This window comes from Amblyomma americanum, chromosome 9, assembly GCF_052857255.1.
Source record: "Amblyomma americanum isolate KBUSLIRL-KWMA chromosome 9, ASM5285725v1, whole genome shotgun sequence".
In the NCBI taxonomy this organism is placed as follows: domain Eukaryota; kingdom Metazoa; phylum Arthropoda; class Arachnida; order Ixodida; family Ixodidae; genus Amblyomma; species Amblyomma americanum.
This window is the reverse complement of record NC_135505.1, coordinates 135998306-136019562: the sequence shown is the minus strand read 5'-3', so window position 1 is coordinate 136019562 and position 21257 is coordinate 135998306. Positions and strand designations below refer to the sequence as shown.

General features: G+C 45.9%; 1 protein-coding gene across 2 annotated transcripts in view; it reads left to right on the top strand.

Moving 5' to 3' along the window:
* LOC144104483 (small subunit processome component 20 homolog) overlaps nucleotides 1-21257 on the top strand; it is an 85536-nt gene that overhangs the window by 43601 nt on the left and 20678 nt on the right. Inside the window, exons 31-48 of one of the 2 annotated variants that reach the window (XM_077637525.1) lie at nucleotides 369-513; nucleotides 2230-2320; nucleotides 4463-4536; nucleotides 4628-4751; nucleotides 6126-6284; nucleotides 7922-8080; nucleotides 8590-8730; nucleotides 9037-9317; nucleotides 10730-10932; nucleotides 11051-11175; nucleotides 12132-12271; nucleotides 13315-13471; nucleotides 15181-15279; nucleotides 15598-15765; nucleotides 16497-16657; nucleotides 17535-17679; nucleotides 18295-18411; nucleotides 19695-19865. In XM_077637525.1, coding sequence (XP_077493651.1) covers nucleotides 369-513; nucleotides 2230-2320; nucleotides 4463-4536; nucleotides 4628-4751; nucleotides 6126-6284; nucleotides 7922-8080; nucleotides 8590-8730; nucleotides 9037-9317; nucleotides 10730-10932; nucleotides 11051-11175; nucleotides 12132-12271; nucleotides 13315-13471; nucleotides 15181-15279; nucleotides 15598-15765; nucleotides 16497-16657; nucleotides 17535-17679; nucleotides 18295-18411; nucleotides 19695-19865 — 2660 coding nt within the window. The remainder of the gene's footprint in view (nucleotides 1-368; nucleotides 514-2229; nucleotides 2321-4462; nucleotides 4537-4627; nucleotides 4752-6125; nucleotides 6285-7921; nucleotides 8081-8589; nucleotides 8731-9036; nucleotides 9318-10729; nucleotides 10933-11050; nucleotides 11176-12131; nucleotides 12272-13314; nucleotides 13472-15180; nucleotides 15280-15597; nucleotides 15766-16496; nucleotides 16658-17534; nucleotides 17680-18294; nucleotides 18412-19694; nucleotides 19866-21257) is intronic. The other variant, XM_077637526.1, reaches the window with a different exon arrangement.

Sequence of the window (21257 nt, the reverse complement as noted above, 5' to 3'; positions counted from 1 at the left end):
TCAGAATTGTGACTTCATTAAGAAAAATTTTTTTTCTAAGACTCTCTTCCCCCTTGAGCAGCGAAATTACCAAACATCATCCTCATAGCTATCCTCAGCAACTCTATAATATATAAAGATTTTTGGCGGTCCGAGCGACATTGCTATAGTGGGGTTCTGCTGTACTATGTTTTTTTTTTTTTCATTTAAATTGGGGGAAGATTATTTTAAACTCGATGCAAAATGGCACGCATTTGCAGTTGTTGCTATGTTCTTATCAGCAGAGTTGAGGGAAGTGTCTTGCCTTTGCACATGTGTCATAGGTGTAATTTATGTCATTGTTAACACGCAGATAGGCATGGATTTTGTTCTTGTTTACTGTGTTGCAGAAAAATGGGATGGTGGTAGTGAATATGGTGCACTGTTGATGCTGCCGTATGTGTCCCACGTGTTGCTCAAGCTGAAAGCGGTTGTGGAATTTGCTGTGAAGACGCAGAAACCGCTGTCACCGGTCGAACTGAACATCTTGTTGAGGTACGCACTTCCTGTTTCTCATTTCTACATTTTGCTCTTCTTATTCTGGTTTCTCTTAATGTAATTTGCCTGGGGATGTTTATGCTTTTGTAATACTGTATTTACTCGAATGTAAGCCGGACTCGATTGCAAGCCAACCCCTGGATATTGCAAAGCCTAAAAAAATAAAATAATAAAGCCCTCGAATGCAGGTCAGCGGAAAGAAGATAAGCCTGAGCAAGAAAAGTTCGCCGCGGCAGGCTAAACCCAAGCTTTTTCACGAATCTCTGAAGCTAGCCTCCGCTTGCTTTGAATTCGGTGCAGAACACGCCTCATGCTTTTGCGGCTTCCCCGGCTTTCGCTTTTATGATATTCATGGTCACTAGAGTTGCTGCAGCCCTCTGTGTCTTGGCAAATTGAGCAGCTCCATGTTCTACATCATGATGGCGGCTTCTGCGGGGTCGGCAAAACAACGGCTTTCGTGTAGCAGCACAGTTGAAGAGCTAGTCTCGTTGCTGTCTGTGTTTGTCTCTCCACGTCATATCCATGCTGTTTCTGAAGATTTGATTACCTTTCCGCTACTAACACAACTTTCCGCTTGAAAGCAGAAGTGTAATGACACTGCTTATTTGTTGTTATAGACTTTGCGTCGCGAAACAAAGCACACTAGGCATACAGCTGAACTGCACTGAAAGATAGCGTGGATGCGCAAGGCATGGGCCTAACAATAACATGCGTGAAAGAGGCCTCATTGCTTGCGCAATAGCAGCAATGACGATGGCAGTGTTAGACCTAAGCCAATCTCAGAGTTTCATGTTCGGAGTTTCAGTAAAAGCAATCGGCTTATGCTTGGGTCGATACATTAGCTAGGTCAGGGTTTCTCGATCCTTTTAGCACATGGGAACTCTAACAGCTTCTGAAAGGTACTGAGGATTGCAGAGTTTCTTGGCTTCCCGCTCGTCCCGCCTAACGTGCAAGCAAAAAAAAAAAAATGCAGATGCACGGTGTCTGGTGGCATAGTGGCTGTGGCATTTTGGAAACTGATCCTGAACTCGTGCGATCGAATCCGGGCCACGGTTGCAGCATTTTTGATGGAGATGAAATACAAAACATTCATGTGCTGCGCGACGGCAGCGCACATTAAAGAAATCCAGGTGGTCTGAATTAATTTGGAGCCCTCCACTACGGCGTCCCTCGCAGCCCATGTGCACCTCGAAAAATGCCAAGTTTTATTAACAGTGGCAGGCTGTACAGGATGCAGTCTCCTATTAAGAATTACAGCATGGTCAGTCCCAAAATAAAGTGGATAAAGGAAGGAAGGGGTGGGGGGTTGAGTCGCACTTGGTTTTATGTTCTCGGGGAGCCCGAAAGCTTTGCAAGTTTCCTGGAACCCAGTCTGTGAACTGTGTTGAACTGCAAAGGTTTAACTGCGAAGCCGTGCGCATTTGTCACAAAAGGGCTTTTTTAAATGCATGTTCTCCGTGGCTAACGGTAGCACTGCCACCCTGACTCATAATTTCAAGTTCAATTTCAATTTCATTCAATAATTCAATTCAATAATTTCAATTTCAAAGCCAACCACGGTGTTCTGTGCAGGAAATGGGCTGTCTGCGGCCTTGCCTGCCTCTGAAATCAGCATTGGTAGAATAAGAAATGTGATATGACTTTTCTTGCTGGAAAACACAGAGCTTTCACTTACGCTCCTTGACGAGCATGATCTTTTTTTTTCTTTTTTAGGATAAGTGGACTTCTGACTAACTCACTCCAGTGCGCGGAGCTGGCCAAACTGTTTGTCGTTGGATTCCGGAAGCTTCACAGCCAGGCTTACGTGAGTGAACAGGCCTCAAATTTTAAAGTAGTCGAGACATTGAAACTGTGGCGTTTAATCCTCTTGCATTAGTAGATATGCTGTTGCTAATCGTGTAACATGACTTCAAATGGCATGCTCACTACAGACTGTTTCTCAAGTTTTTCTGTAGACCTGCCCTGATGGCTCAGTGACCGTTGCATTTGGCTTCTGAACACAAGTTATGGGTTCGGTTAGACTGCATGCAAGAATTAAAACCAGAATTACCGAAATTAAAACCAGAGCCGAGCACTACAGCGTGCCTTGTAGCCCATAGTATTGCTTTGGCACCTAAGTATTTGGTAAACAGCTTCTTTTAAATTTTTTAACTGGATGATGTTCGTGTTCATTGATTAAAAAGTTCTTGAAGAAAACATTTGGGAAATTAGTTGGATAGGAGCTAGCAGATACTGAAAGCGATATTGCAGATGGCTGAAGGTGCCACAGTGAATAACCTGAGCATCACTAAAGTGGTAGTAGGTGATTCTGACCACTTGTCACTTCAAAAAACTGTATTAGTAATTGCGGACTGGTGTGAGCGCTGGGGCATGGATATTAACCCAAACAAAACTGTACTATTAAGAATCACAAGGAAAAAAGTGCCCAGATTTCACAGTTATATACTTCACAATCATCCCATTTTAGAAGTAGAAAGCTATAAGTACCTCGGAGTAACCCTCACGAACAAACTTACTTGGTCCACTCATATCGCTGACATCTGCTCATCAGCAGTAAAGAAATTATGGTTTATTAAAAGAAAACTCAGAAACTCTCCCGTGAGCACCAGAATCACTGCATACAAGGCTTGTGTTAGGTCCCGACTTGAATATGCGGCAGCAGTGTGGGACCCGCATAACAAGAAAGACATTGCTCAACTGGAGCGTGTTCAGCGAAAAGCAGTTTGTTTTATTTATGGGAAATATAGAAGGATAGACTCTCCAACTGCATTAATTCGAAAGAGTAATTTACAGTTCTTGGCAATAAGAAGAAAAGTTACCCGTCTAGTACTGCTTCATAATTACATGTCTGGAAATCTGAAGGCTGATCTTCCTGATTGTGTGAAGCTGGCGAGCACTACGAGAACACGTCATGTACATGAGCAGTCATTAGCACCAATTTTCGCGCGAACTAGTGGGTTTAAGAACAGTTTTTTTCTGAACACTGTCGCGGAGTGGAATGGCCTTCCTTCGGGTCTATGTAAGTCTAGGAATTTTGAGAAGGAGCTCAAGAACTTATTGTATGGCTCCCAGTATCTTGTTTGATGACTCTGGTTTTGTGTCCTGTTTACTGACTCGCGGTTTTGTAGCTGGTGCTCTTTTAGAAATTTTTTTAGTTGTATGCCCCTCCTGCTTGGGCCAACTCTGGCTTGCAGTATACTGAAATAAATAAATAAATAAGTGCTCAGTTGTGCATCTGATCACTGAGATGTCAGACTGCTTTTATTTGCTGCTTTTGTTTTTAAATCCACTCATTCAAGAGGACCCATACCGAAAGGAAAAAAAAAAAGACATTTCTTCTCATTTGCATATTTCTTGCAGTGATCTAATTGGAGTCTATTTGTAATGAAAAAAAAAAACTCGCAATTAGTAATTTGATGCATCTTCACTTCTAACATTGAGCATTGATGTATCTCCTACCCTGCCGTATTCACTGCTGTCTAAGTGCTGCATTGACAAAGGGGATTGGTGTTAAGGGTTCTAGTGGTTGCATTGAAATTTCGCATAGAGGTTGCATTTAGTATTAGTGGGTTTTCTGACGTATATTTAGGGGATTCAAAGTAAACATCTATGGTTAGCTCTTGAAAAGAATGCTCAGTTCGATTATGTAAAGGGTGTGGTGCCTCCTGTCACCATGAAAGGCAAACATTTTGCTTTTGTAGCGCGAGGAGCTGCGTCATCTTCACAACAACTGAATTCTGAGTTGCCGCTGCGCTTCGCAGCAAACACCATACACTTTTCCTTTGGTGACGAAATGAGCAAATAGTCCCTGTGGAAACTTTGAGCACAATTGAGCTATAGGTCTAACCTAGAGTCGTGCTTGTCTGCGTTACTAGTACGACGCACCGCACTAACTAAATTATCAGACACGTTCGTAACTTGCGTCATGTGCGCTCTCGTTTTTCAGGATTCCGACCAGCAGAAACTATCAACGGTCCTCAACCTGGCCAAGGTTGCTGACAGCCCGGACACCCTTTTGGGGTACGTCATCAACGAGGGGGTGCCTTGTTTGAAGGCACCAGGGTACTGTGTGTTGTTCATTTGCTCCACATCTGCTGCTTTGCATTTCCAGGTACACTGCCATTCTGTTCTCGAGCCTGACCAACCACCAGTCAAGACGTCTCCTGTGCGACATCTACGCTGCCGTGGCCGAACGGGTTCCCCGCTTTGCCGAGCTGTCGTCGTTTATCGCCAAGGTTGGCTTTCGTTGTGCACTTACTCCTTTGTTTTCCTCTTCAGTGCAGTTATTGTTCTCAGTTGAAATTGATTCCTTGGCTCCTCTTGCCTTTGTTCACATCTGTCCAGCAGCAAAAGACGCATTTATTGCTTAGGAAATCTAATGTAAAAGTGGCATTTTTTTTTTTCCGCCACTTGTTTCAAACTTATGACATCAGTGATAAAAGGGACTCTATCATTGGTGGCTGAAAGTGGATGGGGGTGCAGTCAAGCCTCGGAGGACCCGCGGGAAGAAAAAAATACGGACCTCATCACAGTTTGTAAAATGGCCAGTGGTGTCAATGACTGTATATCAGTTTTTTAGCCTGTTTGGAACATATAAAAGCTTTGTTTGCAGCAAAAACAGCCTCTCTGTCAATGCAATAATCTATCTGCACAGGCCAACTTGAATTTGACCTCGATGTCCCTTTAACCTCGTCTCCTACCTGGCGATTACTGCTGTCGGGGGTGTCTTCATCATGACCCTATATTCTGTTTCATATATAGCAGTCAATGCTGCCAAAGCTAGAGTGCCTGTTCACGCAGGCTAAGTCTGCACCCAAAAAGTACCTTGTCATACTACCAAGGCAAACACAGGCATATTTTATTGCAACAGACCTTAAGTGTCATGACTGGAAACCACCAAGATTTCGTTTTACCTCTTGCCACATTTTCGTCCTGCGACTCACCGAGACTTCGAGAAGTGAGAATGACATGTGGCAGTATTATCCGCGCCTAAAAACTGAAAAATGAAGCCAGAAGGCCCGAACAGTGAGTACCTCGCAGCTTCGACCAAGATTCTCAATGCTGGCACTCCGTTGTGTACCACTAATAATTTTCGTCGAAACACTCGTCGAGGTTTCAGGAACAATGGATGATACGTGGCAGAGTATTATGGTTTTGCGGGCACAATACTTCTGAAGCCTCCACAGTGTTGAGTGCTAGGTATGAAATGGAGTATAGTTGTCATTTTACACTAATGCCGTCCAGCTGCATTTACCACAAGAGTTCTGGCTTAAATGCAGTTGAATTGGGCTTCAAAGGCTGTATATTACTACATTCGAAGCTCGTTACAGCAGATTCACATGATCCAAAAGAAAGGCATCCATTTTATCGAGAGTGTACTCATGTGAAACAGAGTGAGGAGCACGAAAATGACTGACTTTTGCAGCACAACTTCACAAACTTGAATATTCATTGTTTTTAAAAGAACTGAGGGATGAAGGACTGCCTTAGTCGTTTAGAAAAGAACTCCAGTAACTCTCCACTGCAGGAGAAGTGGGCAGCCAGAAGTTGTTGTGACACTGCTGATTCTCGCTGTCTCTCTTTTTTTTTCTATCACACCTTCCGCTCAGGTGAACTCCTGGAACCCGAGGGCTGCGGAAGAGCCGAACTACCAGATGAGGCTGCAGGGATTCAAGATGGCCGCCCCCCTGGTGGAAGGGCAGAGGGACAATCCAGACGTTCGGATCGTGCTGGCCGTCATTTGCAACTGCACGTACACCATTCGGGCTGTGAGTGCAGTTTCTCCTATTTATCTATCTACCTGCACCTGCTGGCAGGTGCAGGTAGATAGATTTTCGAGATAGATTTTTTGTGCTTGTTGTGCACTTACTTTTTGTCGCTTGTCATTTGAGGAGACAAGAGTGCCACAAGGAAGAGCTTTTGTCTGTGTTTCTGGCCTTCAGCTAGTGGATGTTGCCTTCAATGCAGTTCTTTACGGTGTTTGTTCCAAGCGTCCCTAACTAATGTATCGGGGCAGCATGGGCTTCATGCGGAATGGTTGTCTACATCAGTCATTGAGACAGCGATCTTTCACATATCATGGCTTCACAGTTTATATCATTCTTATCTTGGTATTGTGTATTTTTGATTGCTGTTAAGCTGCAGCTCCTGCTTTCTAGTTTGTAATTGTAATTTCTCTTGATGCAGTGACATTAATAAAAAATTTGGTTAAATCTCTCCTTTAACCAGTACTGGCTGAAGTGCCTGTTGCAAAGGTAGCAGTTACTGCACATTTCCAATCCTTATACAGGGGAATCTCAGTGGTACTGTATCATGGTTGATACAAACTTTGGGGTGGTGTGAATTTTTTTTTTTTAATTTAGGGAACAGGAGAAACACAAAAGGCGCCAAACACAAAAGGGATATCGGTGCAAGTTAAAGATCCCCAGGGGGTCCATATTACACCAGACCTCCACTACCCTCCACTACAGCACCTCTTTCTTCCTTTCTTCTTTGGCTCCCTCCTTTATCCCTTCTTCAGGTGTGGTTTGGGTGTCCACCAAAATATGAGAGACAGTTACTTTGCCATTTCCTTTTCTCAAAAACCAAACCAAAAGATCAATTTGACTGATGCTGAGGAAGTGCTGTAGCGTTTTTCTTTCAGGTGCCAATCTATTCTTATTCTGATTCTGTTATTCCGTATTAATTAGTTTTGTTGAGCCATTCTTAGTCCAGCGTCTTTCTACCCTACAAGTAAGGGGAGACAGCTGACAGGTTGCAGGTGGAGAGACGGAAATGTCCTCCTAAACACTGCATGCCAATGCTGGACAGTTTTTGCCTTCCTCACATAAAGATTTCCTGCCCAGGTGTGCAGCCAGAAATAAATTCCATCAGCCATAAACAAATTTGTGCGAATGCATTTCCTGTGCTTTCTGCAAACAGATTTTGATACAAGTTTTGTATGATATGAATATTTTTCGCGACCCCGTAAGATTCATATCATCAAGATTCTAGTGTAACCACTTCTACTCGCGCTGTTTGCGATGGGGTCTGTGTTCTTGCCTGACCCTTGTAAAGCTTTCTTTTTGGTGTGACTCCCAGAGTACAAGTCAAAGAATGCACTGATAACTGGTGCATGTTTCATTCTTATCTTATCGTTAATTTCGTTCTATATAAGTGTATTCTTTCGTGATGCCTGTAACCTGCTCTGTACCAGCAGCAGTATTTCACATTGGTAAAACGACATGACATGACATGACATGACATGATGCAGTGGATAGACGAAACAGGCAAGGGCACGGTGCTGTCATTGGAGCACAGCATTGTAATTTTGCACTCCATCATCACTGCATTGTTTCTACAGTAGCATTCCTTTGGAGTGGATCCAGGGTTTGAATGTGACACAATGTGTGCACTGTTGGGACAGGTGGACGACCTTGCTCTACGAGATGCAGCCTCCCTGGCGTTGGCTCAGATGGGGCCAGTGTTCCGCTCCTGGCTGACGGCGGAGAAGGCTACCTTCGAGAAGTGTGTCACTGGGGCACTTATGGGTGAAATCCGCCAGGGGCTGCGTGGCAAGTCAGAGGTGAGGCCGGAAGTTGCTTTTCGACCTGTTGGTCGACCGACGAATCAGACATCATTAATTAAGATGGCGTTAAGAGAGGCACCATGTACCAGGCTTTTTACTAGTTCTGGTGTGGTTGCGCTGCCGGTTTTGTGTGGCTAAAATTAGCTGGCTCCTGAAGTTGCCGCAAGTCAGCCCCGCAAGTCCGAAAGCAGGGAGAGATTTTCTCCTTCATTTTGGCAGTTAGCTTCTCTTTTTCAATTCTGGAAAAATTCATAAAGTATGTGAGCTCCTTACAGAATTTACACGATCTGGTGTGCTTATGCTAGAACATTAAAAAAAAACGGTTAAGGTTTCTATTAAGGTTAAGGTTTCTTTTAAGGTTTCGGTTAAGGTTTCTATATTGCGGTATGCCGCACAGTGGTATTGGTGTACAGCAAAGTACTGAGAGTTGCTCTGCGACATTCACCTTTTGTTTGATGCATCTGCTGTTGTATGGTAACCGGGATTTCTGGTTGCATGCTCAACAGGCTACTCGCCTGGAGTTTGTCCGCGTCCTCTCGCAACTGCTGCGTCACTGTGGCGAGCATCCATCCCTCAGCGGCCTCAGCCAGTTGTGCTGTGAACGGGACGTGGAGCTTGACTTCTGGGAGAACCTTTGCCACATACAGGTGAGTCGTCCTCATTGCTTTTTTTTTGTTGCCTTCTCCAAACATCAGTGTGCGCTCAGGTGTAGAAAGGAAAATGATAAAAAATGATAAGGGGGTAATGCAAGAGAAGAGAGCAGAGTAGAAGTGGTTCCTTCTTTGTTTGTCTGACTTCTGCATGATCAGGATCATACTGGGTTGGACTCTCACCATGAGTAACAATGTGGCTGCCAGACAGCACTTCCTACACCTTCCTTTGCAGCGCCATTTTAGCTGTTTTCCTGTTTTCTTCGAGATTGACATGCCGCTGTATCTGCTTTTCTGCTTCAGATGCACCGGCGAGCACGGGCCCTGACGCGGCTCGCGACTGCTCTAAGGGCGGGTGAGCTGACCTCGCTGGCACCGACGGCCATCTGTGGCGTGATGCTGCCCTTGAGCTCATGCTACCTGTTTAACAACGCATACACAAAGCACACAGCACTCGTGGATGCGGCCATTGATGTGGTGGGGGCGCTGTGTGGCCGGTTGCCTTGGCGCCACTATGAAGCGACCCTGTCGCGCTACCTGCTACAGCTGCAGCGGGACTCGGAGCACCACAAGATGGCTGTGCGGTGAGGGCGGAATACAGTGTAGTTCTTGGAGTTTTGAAAGTGTTCTTATTACTCGACAGCATAAGGGCCCTGTTCTGCAGAACAGCCGGTGTTGGTATTGTTGTCGTTGTTCCTGTTGTTACCGAAATATCTTAATTGGTCGAAAAAGTGGCTATCACAAGGAACTGCCATAGATGACGTCGGGCACACAAGTGACGCATCGGATCTTCAGCGATCGGAGCAACTGCAAGCAACGCGTCAAGCGCTCGGGTCATCGGTCACCATCTTGCTCCTCATGCTCATATAAACACACAGCAGATGGTGACTCGCGTTACTAGTGTCGCCTCTCAAGCTGCTATGCAGCAGACTCATTGCTGTATTCCCTGACTTTTGGGTTGCGAGTCAGACACGCTCCCGCTAGGCCACACAGGCACATTCGTATGGCTTGTCTAAAGCGGGGCTTGACACGACTGTATGTATGTTGTGTAGTCTGTCATGTAGAATACACAGTGTCTATGTCTGCATGGGCAGTAGGGACTGTTGTCCCGTCATACCTTTAAAGACGGAACTTAAGTGTCCCTCCCCACAATTTTTTACAGCAGTATCACTGCTTATCTCAAAAACATTCTTCAGTAGCATTTTCCAAGTACAGTTTCTCAAAAGTTTATTAGAAAAAAACAAGATCTCAAAGCTATATGTTGGGGAATGGCTTTCGCAGTCATTTGCAGTGCATTGGAAAACCGTCTGTAGCTATTCATGCAGCGATGTAAAGCGGCACCCTTTTGCTCATCTGCATGCTACTTTTAACACCTTCCAAAATCGGTGCATGCATGTGTAACACTGCTGCTTGCATTGTTCAGGTGGTCTATGGCTGAAATGTATGCATGAAAGCTTCGAGTTCTTGTCTGCATAACAGGGATCAGGTGCCCTGTGTGCAGTTCCGTGTATTTCATTGTCTAGTGTTTTGGCTTGACGCATTTGTTGATTGCACCGTCATGCACTCCAGCACTCCATAAAGCTTGTGCTGTACTGCACGTGATTATAGTTTAAAACAGACGCTGATGTGGCAGGTACCATATGTTGCTGTGCATGAATCAACCACCCCCACCAAAAACACCAGTTTCTGCCCTGACTGGTCAAAAATTGAGGCTTGAGTTACGAAACTCATCATTCAGAATTGTACCTCCACGAGGTGTGGTCCTACCCGCTGCTTGGCCGAAAGCTCTTTAGACCTTGCAAATAGGTTGGCTGTGCATGTAGGTTGGTCCATATTATATCGGATGCTTAGTTTTCATTAAAAAAATATTGCCTTAAACGTGACATGGCCACCCATAAAACAATTTTAAGAAAGGGATATCAACTTTATTGCCCGTTTTGCGCTTGCATAGTCTCATTCGCCTTTGGGCACAAACATGCTTTTATTTCATTGACAGGTTAGTGGTGGGCATCCTGGACGCATTCCACTTTGACCTCAGCAAGTCCAAAGGCATCCGCCAGAAGCCGGGAGTTGCCAATCCGCCTGAGGATGCAAGCCAAACCGAGAAAGGAGCCGCGGAGGAAGGTGATGAAAGGGTTGATGCAGAGCCTGACCAGGAGGAGAATGCTGCGGATGAAAACGAGCTTCCTCAGGAAAATGGTGAGCGGGAGCATTCAATCATCACACCAGCCTTGTAGAAACGAAAACTGGGGTCCTTGTTTTTCGAGCAGACGTTGAAATATTATTGTTTTATGTGTTTCTACTTTCTCTCTGAAAGGAGAGGTGGAAGAGACTTCGGGCGACAGCAAGGACAAAGCCCTGAGCGAAAAGGTAGCCACAGGCATTCACACGGCCATAGCCACTCGCCTCCTGCCAAGGCTGCACAGGATCTTGAACCAGAAGGTAAGCTGTTGCTGCGACACTGTTATTATGCATGGGTAGAGTTCTGCAGAAATTTTAATGTTTAGATTGAAGCGAAGAGTGCGGTGTTGGTTTGTGCTTTGAAGCAAACAGGAATGTTTGGAAAACTCTAATCTTTTCGAGGTATTTTGAATTTCAAGAATCCAGGAAACAAAATATTCGGGGGACACTTAAGCTATGCCTTAAGGGCGTAGCTTGATTGCATGGTGTAATTAAGGACACGAGAAAAACACAGGTCTACAGCATGAAATTATATTAGTACTCGGAAGAGTGTGAGGCAAGCACAAATAATGCACGGCGGACACAGGCTGCGACTGACTCTGATGCTACCAGGAGAGAAAACTGAGAGTTACAGCATGCACTCTGTACAAACACGGAGGCCCCGAGCAGTGGCTCTGTCTCATCTTCCACTGCATTGCTGCCGGCTATGGTGCTGCTACAGCTTTAATGGCCCTCTTTAGCGGCCTGGACTCCTCAGCATATCATTTCAGAGACACGAGCACTTAGCAACGCAAACCCTAGCATTGCTAGCGCAGGCCGCATCTCGTGCGCCATCTCTTGGCGCAGCGGTGCGCCTTAGTTCTGGCGGCCACCACGTGCTGGCGCCACTACACCAGTAAGTTGCACCAAGCTGCCACGCCCGCCTACCTATCCGGGATTTTAAAGCAATAGCTTTTTCGTTCACGGCCAATGCACTGTCAACACACGGCCAACACCGACACCAGCAGATTTTCTGCATAGTGGGGGTCCTTATATTTGGACTTGAATAAAAAGTTCTTTAGCTGTGAGTCAGTGCACATCCTGTCTACTCCTTTCCTAGTGTCCTGCATCCCTTTAGTGCTGGTTTTACTCCTCGAGACGAAGGCGGCATGCAGGTGGGCTCGTCACCAGCTGGGCTCGGGCCTTTACAGCTGTGGCGATTGTTTTGATCCCTTCAGGTGCGTGCGGACGACGAGCACAAGGCGGTGAAGGTGGTGTACCCGGAGGAGCAGGAGATCCTGCGGATCCCAATAGCAGTGGCTATGGTCAAGCTGCTGCAGGCACTGCCGGATGGCATGCTGCAGCGACACCTGCCAGGGTGGGTGATGCCTTCCTTTTGTTGATTTGTTTGTTAGTTTGTTCGTTAATTCATTGCCCACAGCACCTTTGATGCATTACAGTGGGGTTCGGCAGCTGGTTGTGAGGACTGTGATTGGAGCCAGAAATTTTGTTGGTTGTCCTCTGAAGCCCAACTAGCATGAAAGTGAACATGGTTGGCTGAGAGGAGGGGCTCGTCGTGCTGGCTGCAAAGGGGGTTATAAGGAGAGGAACGGCACATTAGCGCTCTGAAGCTCGGCTATATATATATACACAGAGAGTGAGAAAGTGTTCGATGTGGCAAGTCAAGGGGGAAGGACAGCTTAGGAGAGGCCCTTGCTATCTGACCTGCATGACAGAGGAGGCATCAAAAGCGTGCCAGGCCAGAGGTCAAGTAGCCAAGCAATGCCACATTCAAAATGACACCAAGGGCTACAACCCTGGTTGTAACCTTGGTGCCCTCTGGATAAGTAAACATGGTGCTCAGGTTTGAATGCCTTTTTTTTGAATACTGCCTTTCTGGGCTGTTGCTCACCTTATGGGGCTGATTAGTCGTCACGGCTGTTTTGTCTATTTTGACCCCATTTGTTTTGTTGCACACTCCGAACCACATCAAATGCAATGATGCAGCTCTTGACTTTGAGGAATACAGTCATAGTTCTTGAGTTTGAGGAGTTGTGAATTCTTGGTGTGATAGCTTGTTTGTAGTCTGCACATGTCTATGGCAGCTACACCATGGAAAATGACTGCACTAAAGATTTGTGTGGGGGAAAAACAAATATAAGAATGTCATGGCAAATGGCATACATTTAGAAATCCAGTGGAGGTTGAAGCAGTCTTCTGCCATATTATGTCTAGTCTGCAGGCTTTCCACAAGGTGTAGAAGAGAAAAAATTGTAGAAAAAAAAAGGTTATTGAGATATAATGCTGATATTTTGTGCACTTTGTTTTGGGACGATTACTGAAATGCAAAAAAAAAGTTATCTAAATCCATAAAAAAAAACAAAGTGGAGCGACTCTAATTTGTGCGTGCTATCTTGTCAGTGTCCTGCTGAGGATTTGCGAGTTCCTCAAATCGCGCTCTCGGGACGTTCGGGAGGCTGCCCGGAGCACGCTGGTGAAGGTGATGTCGCTGCTGGGCGCTCCGTACCTGAGGTACCTGTTCTCCCAGATGCGGGCCGTCCTCAAGAGAGGATACCAGGTGGGAGGATGTGCTGCTTTTCCTTTTTGAACGCTGCTTGGTCCTCATCACTTTCACCATTGAGACCTCTCCACTCTTGTCGTTTTTCAAACTGACCCTCCAAAGTGGTGCGTGATCAACATGGCAAGATCAGCGTTTGTAATACGGTTAAACCTGGATTTAACCAACCTTCACGTGGTGAATTCCTCAATATTACGAAGTTTATGCATTTCCCAATGCGACCCCATCGAAGTGTGTGTATTTGTGAACTCCATGTAACGAAGGTGTTGTGGTGATTGACCTTGATTTAACGAACTCGCCACGCCAGCTATCCACTGTCACTGCGTTACTTGAAATTTGGTTGAACCATGCAAAAGTTTTAACGATAATAAAACATGAGCCAGCGTGAGAGGAAAGTCTGTGATTGCAGCAAGTGAACACAGTCTTACAGAATGCACCATGCTCTAGTGCTATCAGTGCCTCTGTAGTGCCTTTCCCTGGCAAATGCAGCAGTCTCCACTTCTTTTGTTTTCAAAGCGTTGCACTAAGTGGCACTCTTTATAGTGCAATTCATGTCCAAAAGCAGCCAGAAACAACACGAGGTAGCTAAGAAGGCACGGGACGAGTAGTGAGAGCCCATCGTTCCCGCTTGATTGCTCGTGCAATTCAGGCGCCGACTGTAGACATGCGGCGGAAGTTGGGATGGTGGGGTGACCTGCAATGCAAAGTGAAGAGTCAGTTCCTAAGTGCAACGGTGGGCAGGCAGGGCCGAGATAGTGTCCTTTCTTCTTTTTTAAGGGAGACTAGTACTCAGAAACAGATGGGTGCTTCCGACTCTCCTGCCTCCCCACTCTCCCCACCTCCCTGTAGCAGCAGCGTTGTGTGTCAGTGCCTGTAGGTACAATTCGCGGAGGAGACTGTGGAAGTTGCTGCTGTGCTCATGTTGTCGGCACGAATGTGAAATGCCTCTTCATATTTACGACTCTGAGTAGCGGGGAATTAATGTGAATGTTCACTATGCTATTTCGTCTACATTTAATTCTCATTTTAGCTTCCATGCTGCGCTATTCTTTATAGTCTTCACGTGGAAGCTGGATGTAGTGAAAACCTGCGTGTAACGAAAAATGGAGCACTTTTCCCGGTTTCATTACAACTGTATTATAAACAGTTGTGAGTGCATGCTTTACGACGACGTGTGTAAATTCGTTTTCTTGCGCGAGTTTTGGCTAGTGCACAGTAGGCGAGAATGTAGAACTAACTATCCTCTCCCTATCTTAGCACCGGTAGATTTGAACAGTACTTGCGTTTCTCGGGCCTTTGGTTTACGACGCTTTTTTTCGCGAGTCGTCCTCCTGCACCGTGCTCCCTGCTGTGTTTATTCTTGTGACTGCTATTGCCTTCCATGGCACTGTCCACATCTGCAGTGATATCGCACTCTCATCGAGTGAAAATTCTAACGCACGTGAGCCACACCACCGTTCTATTTTGCCTATTCACATCCATCCCGTTCCGCCGGTCTTTTCCCGCAACTTGCACCCTGCCGTGGCACTTCCTGCAACTAGGCCTAGTGTGAGGGCCACCTTCATCATTGCACAGTCGTAACCCCCGCTAATTGAGACTTAGAAACAGACGAAAATTTGTTGCATCAGTGCGGAGTTTGAACTGCAGGGTTCCACATAGATGACAGGGTTGATATGGCAAATTAAGTGCATGGTTCTCGTTCTGTCCAGGTTCATGTGCTGACTTACACAGTGCACGCCGTGCTTTCGTCGATGTCCTCGGTGCTTGTTTCTGGAGATTTGGATGCCTGCTTTGATGACATCATACAGGTAAGTTGCCTGCACTCATTTTTTCTTGTTTCGCTGAAGCATTTAAAGGAGCTGCGTGGTCGAAATTATTCTGGAACCTCCTTCTGCGGGAGCCCCGGAGTTGCTTCTTCGGATTTGGTGCATAAACATTCCTTGACTAATGTTTACTGTTCTGAACTTGCACATTTGTCAGTGTTCTTGCTTCTTTCAAGATGGGATTTGCACGCCACAAATTTCTTCCTGGGGAAAGGCCTTAATTTCTAAGTATAGTTTTTCTTTGTTGGTTCAATGGTTTGCGGAAGTTGCGGGAGTGACTCGGGTCAAAAACTTGCGGTGCAGGTGTGCCAGGCAGAGCTCTTCTCGGACATTGCCGAGGAGAAGGAGGTTGCCCAGATCGGCAGCAAGGTGAAGGAGGCCAAGGCCACCAAGAGCTTCACCATCTACAACATCCTTGCGTCGGTGGCGTCCACGGACAGCTTGTCCCAGCTGAGCCCCGCCCTCTCTGAGGTGGGTCTCCCAGAGCTCTCTTTGTTGCTCATATTAGGCTTGATTGGTGGACATCCTGAGCACAGTAACTGCCTTCACAGGATGTCTGAGCAAGCCATTTTCATTGTCTTGCAGTGTTTCTTGTGAGCACAGGTGCAGAATAGCTGCATGCTCGAGGAGCACACGCATGTAAATCAAAAGTACAAAAAAATGACTTCGTTTATAAACTCCCGTTTATTGTGTAGGTGTATTTATTATGAGCAGTGAAGAACCTCATATGTTTCTGTTGTTCATTGCACCACAGCTGACAATTTTCAACTGTTTTCGCTGTGGTTGTGTTGCAAGCAGAGACCATCTCGTTAATGTTCACGACACATCTTACCTTGCCCTGAAAGACACGGGTTCAATCCCGGCCGCGGCGGTCAAATTTCGATGGGGGCGAAATTCTAGAGGCCCGTGTACTGTGCGATGTCAGTGCACGTTAAAAGAACCCCAGGTGGCAGAAATTTTTTGGAACCCTTCACTACGGTGTCCCTTATAGCACGGGATGCTTTGGGACCAACCAAACATCAAAACCAAAACCAAACATCTTACCTTCCTTCTCGTTGTCTCTTCCCACACCATGTACTGCACCACCTACATCACAGTTGTTGTGCAAGCAAATCTTGACATTTTCATTGAACTTGCATATCTTTTAGATGTGCCTGCCACTTTGTGAGACTCCATTTTGTTGTTGTCTTGTGTTCGTTCAGGTTCTCCTGTCCACTTCGATCCACAAGACGGTCAAGAAGTGTGACGACTGCCTGCACAACATCGTCCTGGGCCTTTCCGTCAACAAGGGTGTGCCCATAGAAGACCTGCTCATCTACACGCATCGGACCATCAGCGACAATGCTCCAAATCTCATCGAAAAGTGGGTTGCCCCTTAGTGCCTCTTGCGTAGCCCAACATTGCTCTGAGATGCGTCTGATGTGCTGACGATGAATGTTACTGGCGATGCCACTATACCGTTCTAGCATACATTACTACTGCCTTTGCCTGTTGCTAACCACACCTGTAAATGTGATTAGCAGACATACACTAAAATACATCCTGCGTCTCCGCTCAAGCCTTTGCTCGCAAGGGTCAAAACATGATATGTTGTGCATACTTGTGTCTGAAGCCGGTAAGTGACGATCTGTGTGCCTTAACACATGCTGTATGCTGTGAAAAAGCAACTGTTGCATTCAATTTGAATACAAACTGAGGCATTGCTTTCTGGAGGCAGCTTTGCATGGATGCTTTGAAGAGAGTTGAAAAAGTATTGGCAGCAGCCATTTAGTCTTCCCAGTGGCATCATCAGTGACTGTGTCTTTTGATGCAAAAGTACACTTATTTATACCTGGGCTGCTGAAGGTGGACTCTTGTGTCTTCATCTTTTGCAAAACGTGCACCTGTAACAACCAAGAGTGGTACAGTTGGCTTTTATCCTTTGAACTCTAACAAGTCTCAAATTTTGGGGAATTTGAATTAATGTGAGCCCTTTTTAAAACTCTTCATGTTGACAGGATAAAGTATTGGTTTGAATATATTGGAAATTTGAAATAACTGGTGCCCACTGTATTACACAAAGTTCACTTCTAAATTTCACCTTTTTGCAAAAGTTGGATGGCATGTATCGGTGGTTTAGCTGGTGAAATAATTCATAGGTATCTCCAGTAGTGACGCAAAAGTCTCTGTAATTGGAGGCATTGGTTACTGAAGGCTTTGTTTTTATACATGTTTGCTCAAAATACAACCCGATCGTGTAGGCCCCGAGAGCCTGTCCCAGAGCCGAAGCTACTGGAGGAGAAGACGGACGTGTACCTAGTGCCTCAGGAACCATCCCGCAGCGGACTCCCGGTGCGCACCAACAAGCGGGCCAACTCCCATGTCCTGGTCGAGTATGGCCTCAAGGTGAGCACCTTGAGAAACACCGCCTGGAATGTGGATTAGTTAGCCTGGTACAAATATTGTCCCCAAAGACGGTGCTTTATTTGGATATCAAGAATGCCGCACTGTGCGGGTTTGTTGACAATATGTTGTCAACGAACCCGCACAATGCATTTCGTTTCCATATTGTGTTTATCGCCCACTTGCCCCTCCACACTAACTTTTAGTTACCTTGATGGGTACTGAGTTACCTAATCCCACATTTTAAGCTTTTTCACGAAAGCTATATGTCCATGACTGTACAGTTTCATCACTGTACATTTTAATCACTGTCAGTTTCATGACTGTACAGTTTCATCACTGTCAGTTTCATGACTACAGTTTCATCACTGTCAGTTTCATGACTACAGTTTCATCACTGTACAGTTTCATGACTACAGTTTCATCACTGTCAGTTTAATGACTGTACAGTTTCATCACTGTCAGTTGCATGACTGTACAGAAGGCCAGCTTCTCTGCCTTCCCCCCAATGTTGTGAGGAAGAAGTCACTGCAGCTACAAAGTTCACATGCCACAAACATTAGCTGCGTTCATCCACAGCCATTATTGAGCCAAGTTTCACACTTTCTCTCATCTCAGCTTCTGCATGCCCTTCTGAAGAGGGAGCGGACGGTGGCGACCAACCAGAAGCATCTGGAGATGCTGGACCCGTTTGTGAGTCTCCTGGCTGGGTTCCTGGACTCCACGTACGTGAAGGTGAGGTGTCATTCTCTGTAGTGATAGTTGTGCGAGGCATTTTCTAGGACAAAAATGTGTGCCATTGTGTTTTATCACAATTGAATAAGAGTCCTGCATTTCCTTGCCAGTCAGAGAAGAAGTTACTGAGGTGGGTCTGGGAGCAGGTGCGTTTTTAGGATAGTCTACTGCCATTGTTACCACTTTGCCCTGGAGGATGCAATAAAGTCTGGAACATTTAATGTATAAACGCATTATGTTGCTTGCTTCTGTGTGAGATTTTTACCCTGGACAACAGACCTTATGTTTCAGCAAGCTGCGTATCAGGAAGACCACCATGAGGTCAGAAACAAGAAAAAAAAAAGTTTAAGGAAGAAAGAGGGAAAAAAAAAATACTCGTAGCATGGTCACCGCTACGTAATGTGAGCCTCAGCGGCAGCTGTTCGTGGTGATGAAATATGATATTGTTTATTCGTTATTGCTTGCCTTCTTGTCTAGTAAAATGTGTATGAAGTCACTGGGTTTGCTGTGTGGTGTGTTGGCGTGGCACATGGCATTGCACTGTAAATTTTCAGACACACTTTCTAAAGTTCTGCAGAAACGCATTCCCACTTGAATTGCCCATAGGAGCCCATGCGTATTAGTCAGGCTACCTTCTCATTCACCCGCTCTATTTTCTCAGCTTTGTGAGGTGCTGGTGGAGGTAATGAGGCTATGGTGAGCACGGGGGGACAAAAATGGCATTGGGACGACAGGGGAGCTGTGTGGTGATGTGTGATGTGCGTGGCGATGGAACTCGTTGGGCAGCAGAGCAGACTTCAGGCTGTGGACTGATATGTTGGGGTGCGGACATTCTGTATGAGACTAGTGTCATAAAGTAGTTCCATCCCTAGACCCCTGACAACTTCATTCTCCTCTTCTTCCAAGCTCGGTTGAATAACACGGGGGACCCGTCCTCCTATCAATGCGGCTCCGCATGCTTGCACTGTGCCTTTAAAACCTTGGGTGGGTGTTAGTTATTCATTTCACTTCCGCAATGAGGATGTGAGTGTTGCTACAATGTGTAGGTACAAAAGTGGATGATAAAGCCTACTGTGCAAACCTTAGAAGTTAGAATGCATTTGTGCACTGAAACTCCCACACCGACTGTCTGGGTGAGCTGCGCATGGTGTATGCAAAAGTGTTGTTGCAAAGAGCAGATGCAAAATTTGGTCAGGGAGTATTGGACATGCAATTTCTAGGGTTCATTTCTGGATTGAAGCCATTAATCCATCCCCCTTCTCTGTTTTCATTGTTGGGCGCAGGTGTTGACGGTGACATTGCGCTGCTATGGCCAACTGCTGCGGCTTCCCCTGCCCTCGCTGTCTCGGCACGTTCGCAAGCTTGGCAAGGCGCTGTTCGTGCTGTTGCACAAGTATGCCGGTGCCGGCATGAAGCAGGGCCAGAATTTTGAGCTGCTGGTCCTCTCCTTCAAGGTGGGCGGACGATGATTGCTTGTTTTTCATTTGAAGTGCATCTTCCAGAGTCCCGCTTTTGCCACTTGCACCGTGTGGGCACACTGACTTGGCCCTTGAGATTGCAGGCCACTCAATTTCTTCTTAATGCATCTGCTTTACAGCACGAGCAGTTATGGCCAGACCTCCCTCGGGGATCTTATGGTTGTGTGCAATAAATATATCGCACAGCAAAGTCATATGATCCATTATTATTATCAGTCTCATGAACTTCCGCATTGGTCTAGTGATTGTCATCTGCATGAACTGATGTTTTCTCATAGTAAGGCCACATGACCCATTGAACCTCTTGCACATCATGACCCCCAAAGCAGCTGACGCTGAAGTTTGTATTAATGCCTCCTTGGCTTTTTTTTTTTCCAGATGTGTCTGTGTGCTGGCTAGTGCTGGCATCCTTAGGCCTGTTCTGTCACCATGTGGTAGGACTAACACGCCTTTAAAATAAGAAAATAGGTCACCAAAAAGAATATGTTTGGGTGGAGTCATTGCTCACATATTCTTTTTGCACATAGTACACTGGTGTGACATGTTTGCGGGATAGAGTCATACTGCAGGTTAAAAATTCGCTGACAATTTATAAGCCGTATATAGGAGCTTTGGTACTGTTCCATTCTTCGGATGGCTCAGAGAAGCCAGTGAAACATTATTGTGCATCTCTGCTGGCTGTAGACCTAGTGGTGTTGCCGTGGACAGCAGCCTTGTGCTATAATAGAAAATCATTGTTGTGCTTTTCACGGTACCTCGGGATAAAAAAAAAACAGTAACAGCCAGGAAATGTAGTAGCCAAATATTATGCATTAAAAAATTGTACGCCATTGTCTGACACATTGTTTTTGTTTATTTATTATAGGTGTAACATGCTTCTTTAGAATTTGCATGCTTGCAATTTCCCTCCGTCTGCTTGAGCAGCCGTCAGCATAAGGAAGGCAGCAGAGAGAAGGGAGAGAGTTCAGTTATTGTTATAATTACAGTTATTGGTATAAGTGGGTTCTAGTGTACATATACGCTGACCGTACCAAAACTTGTCATTTCTTTGGTGTAAAGAGGGCTTGCCATGACCAGAAGTCGTGAGATTTGCTCAGTGGCCTTCTGTGTACAGTGTTGCAAAAGGGTTGCAAGCCCCAAGGGTAGCGTTGGCCTGGCGGCCTGGGGCAAAGCTGGAAACATCCGAAGGTCCCGGCAAAAGATGAGTCGACTGGCAACAGAACAACTTGTTTATTCTGGCATCGCAAAAGAGCAGCCGGTCAGGGCGACCACGTTACTCGAAGGAAGAAAATCGAAGTCTCTCTCGGCGTCCGGGGCAGCGGCGTTTTATACCCTCGGAGTCGAGGGCAAGAAGGAACGGCTTGGGAA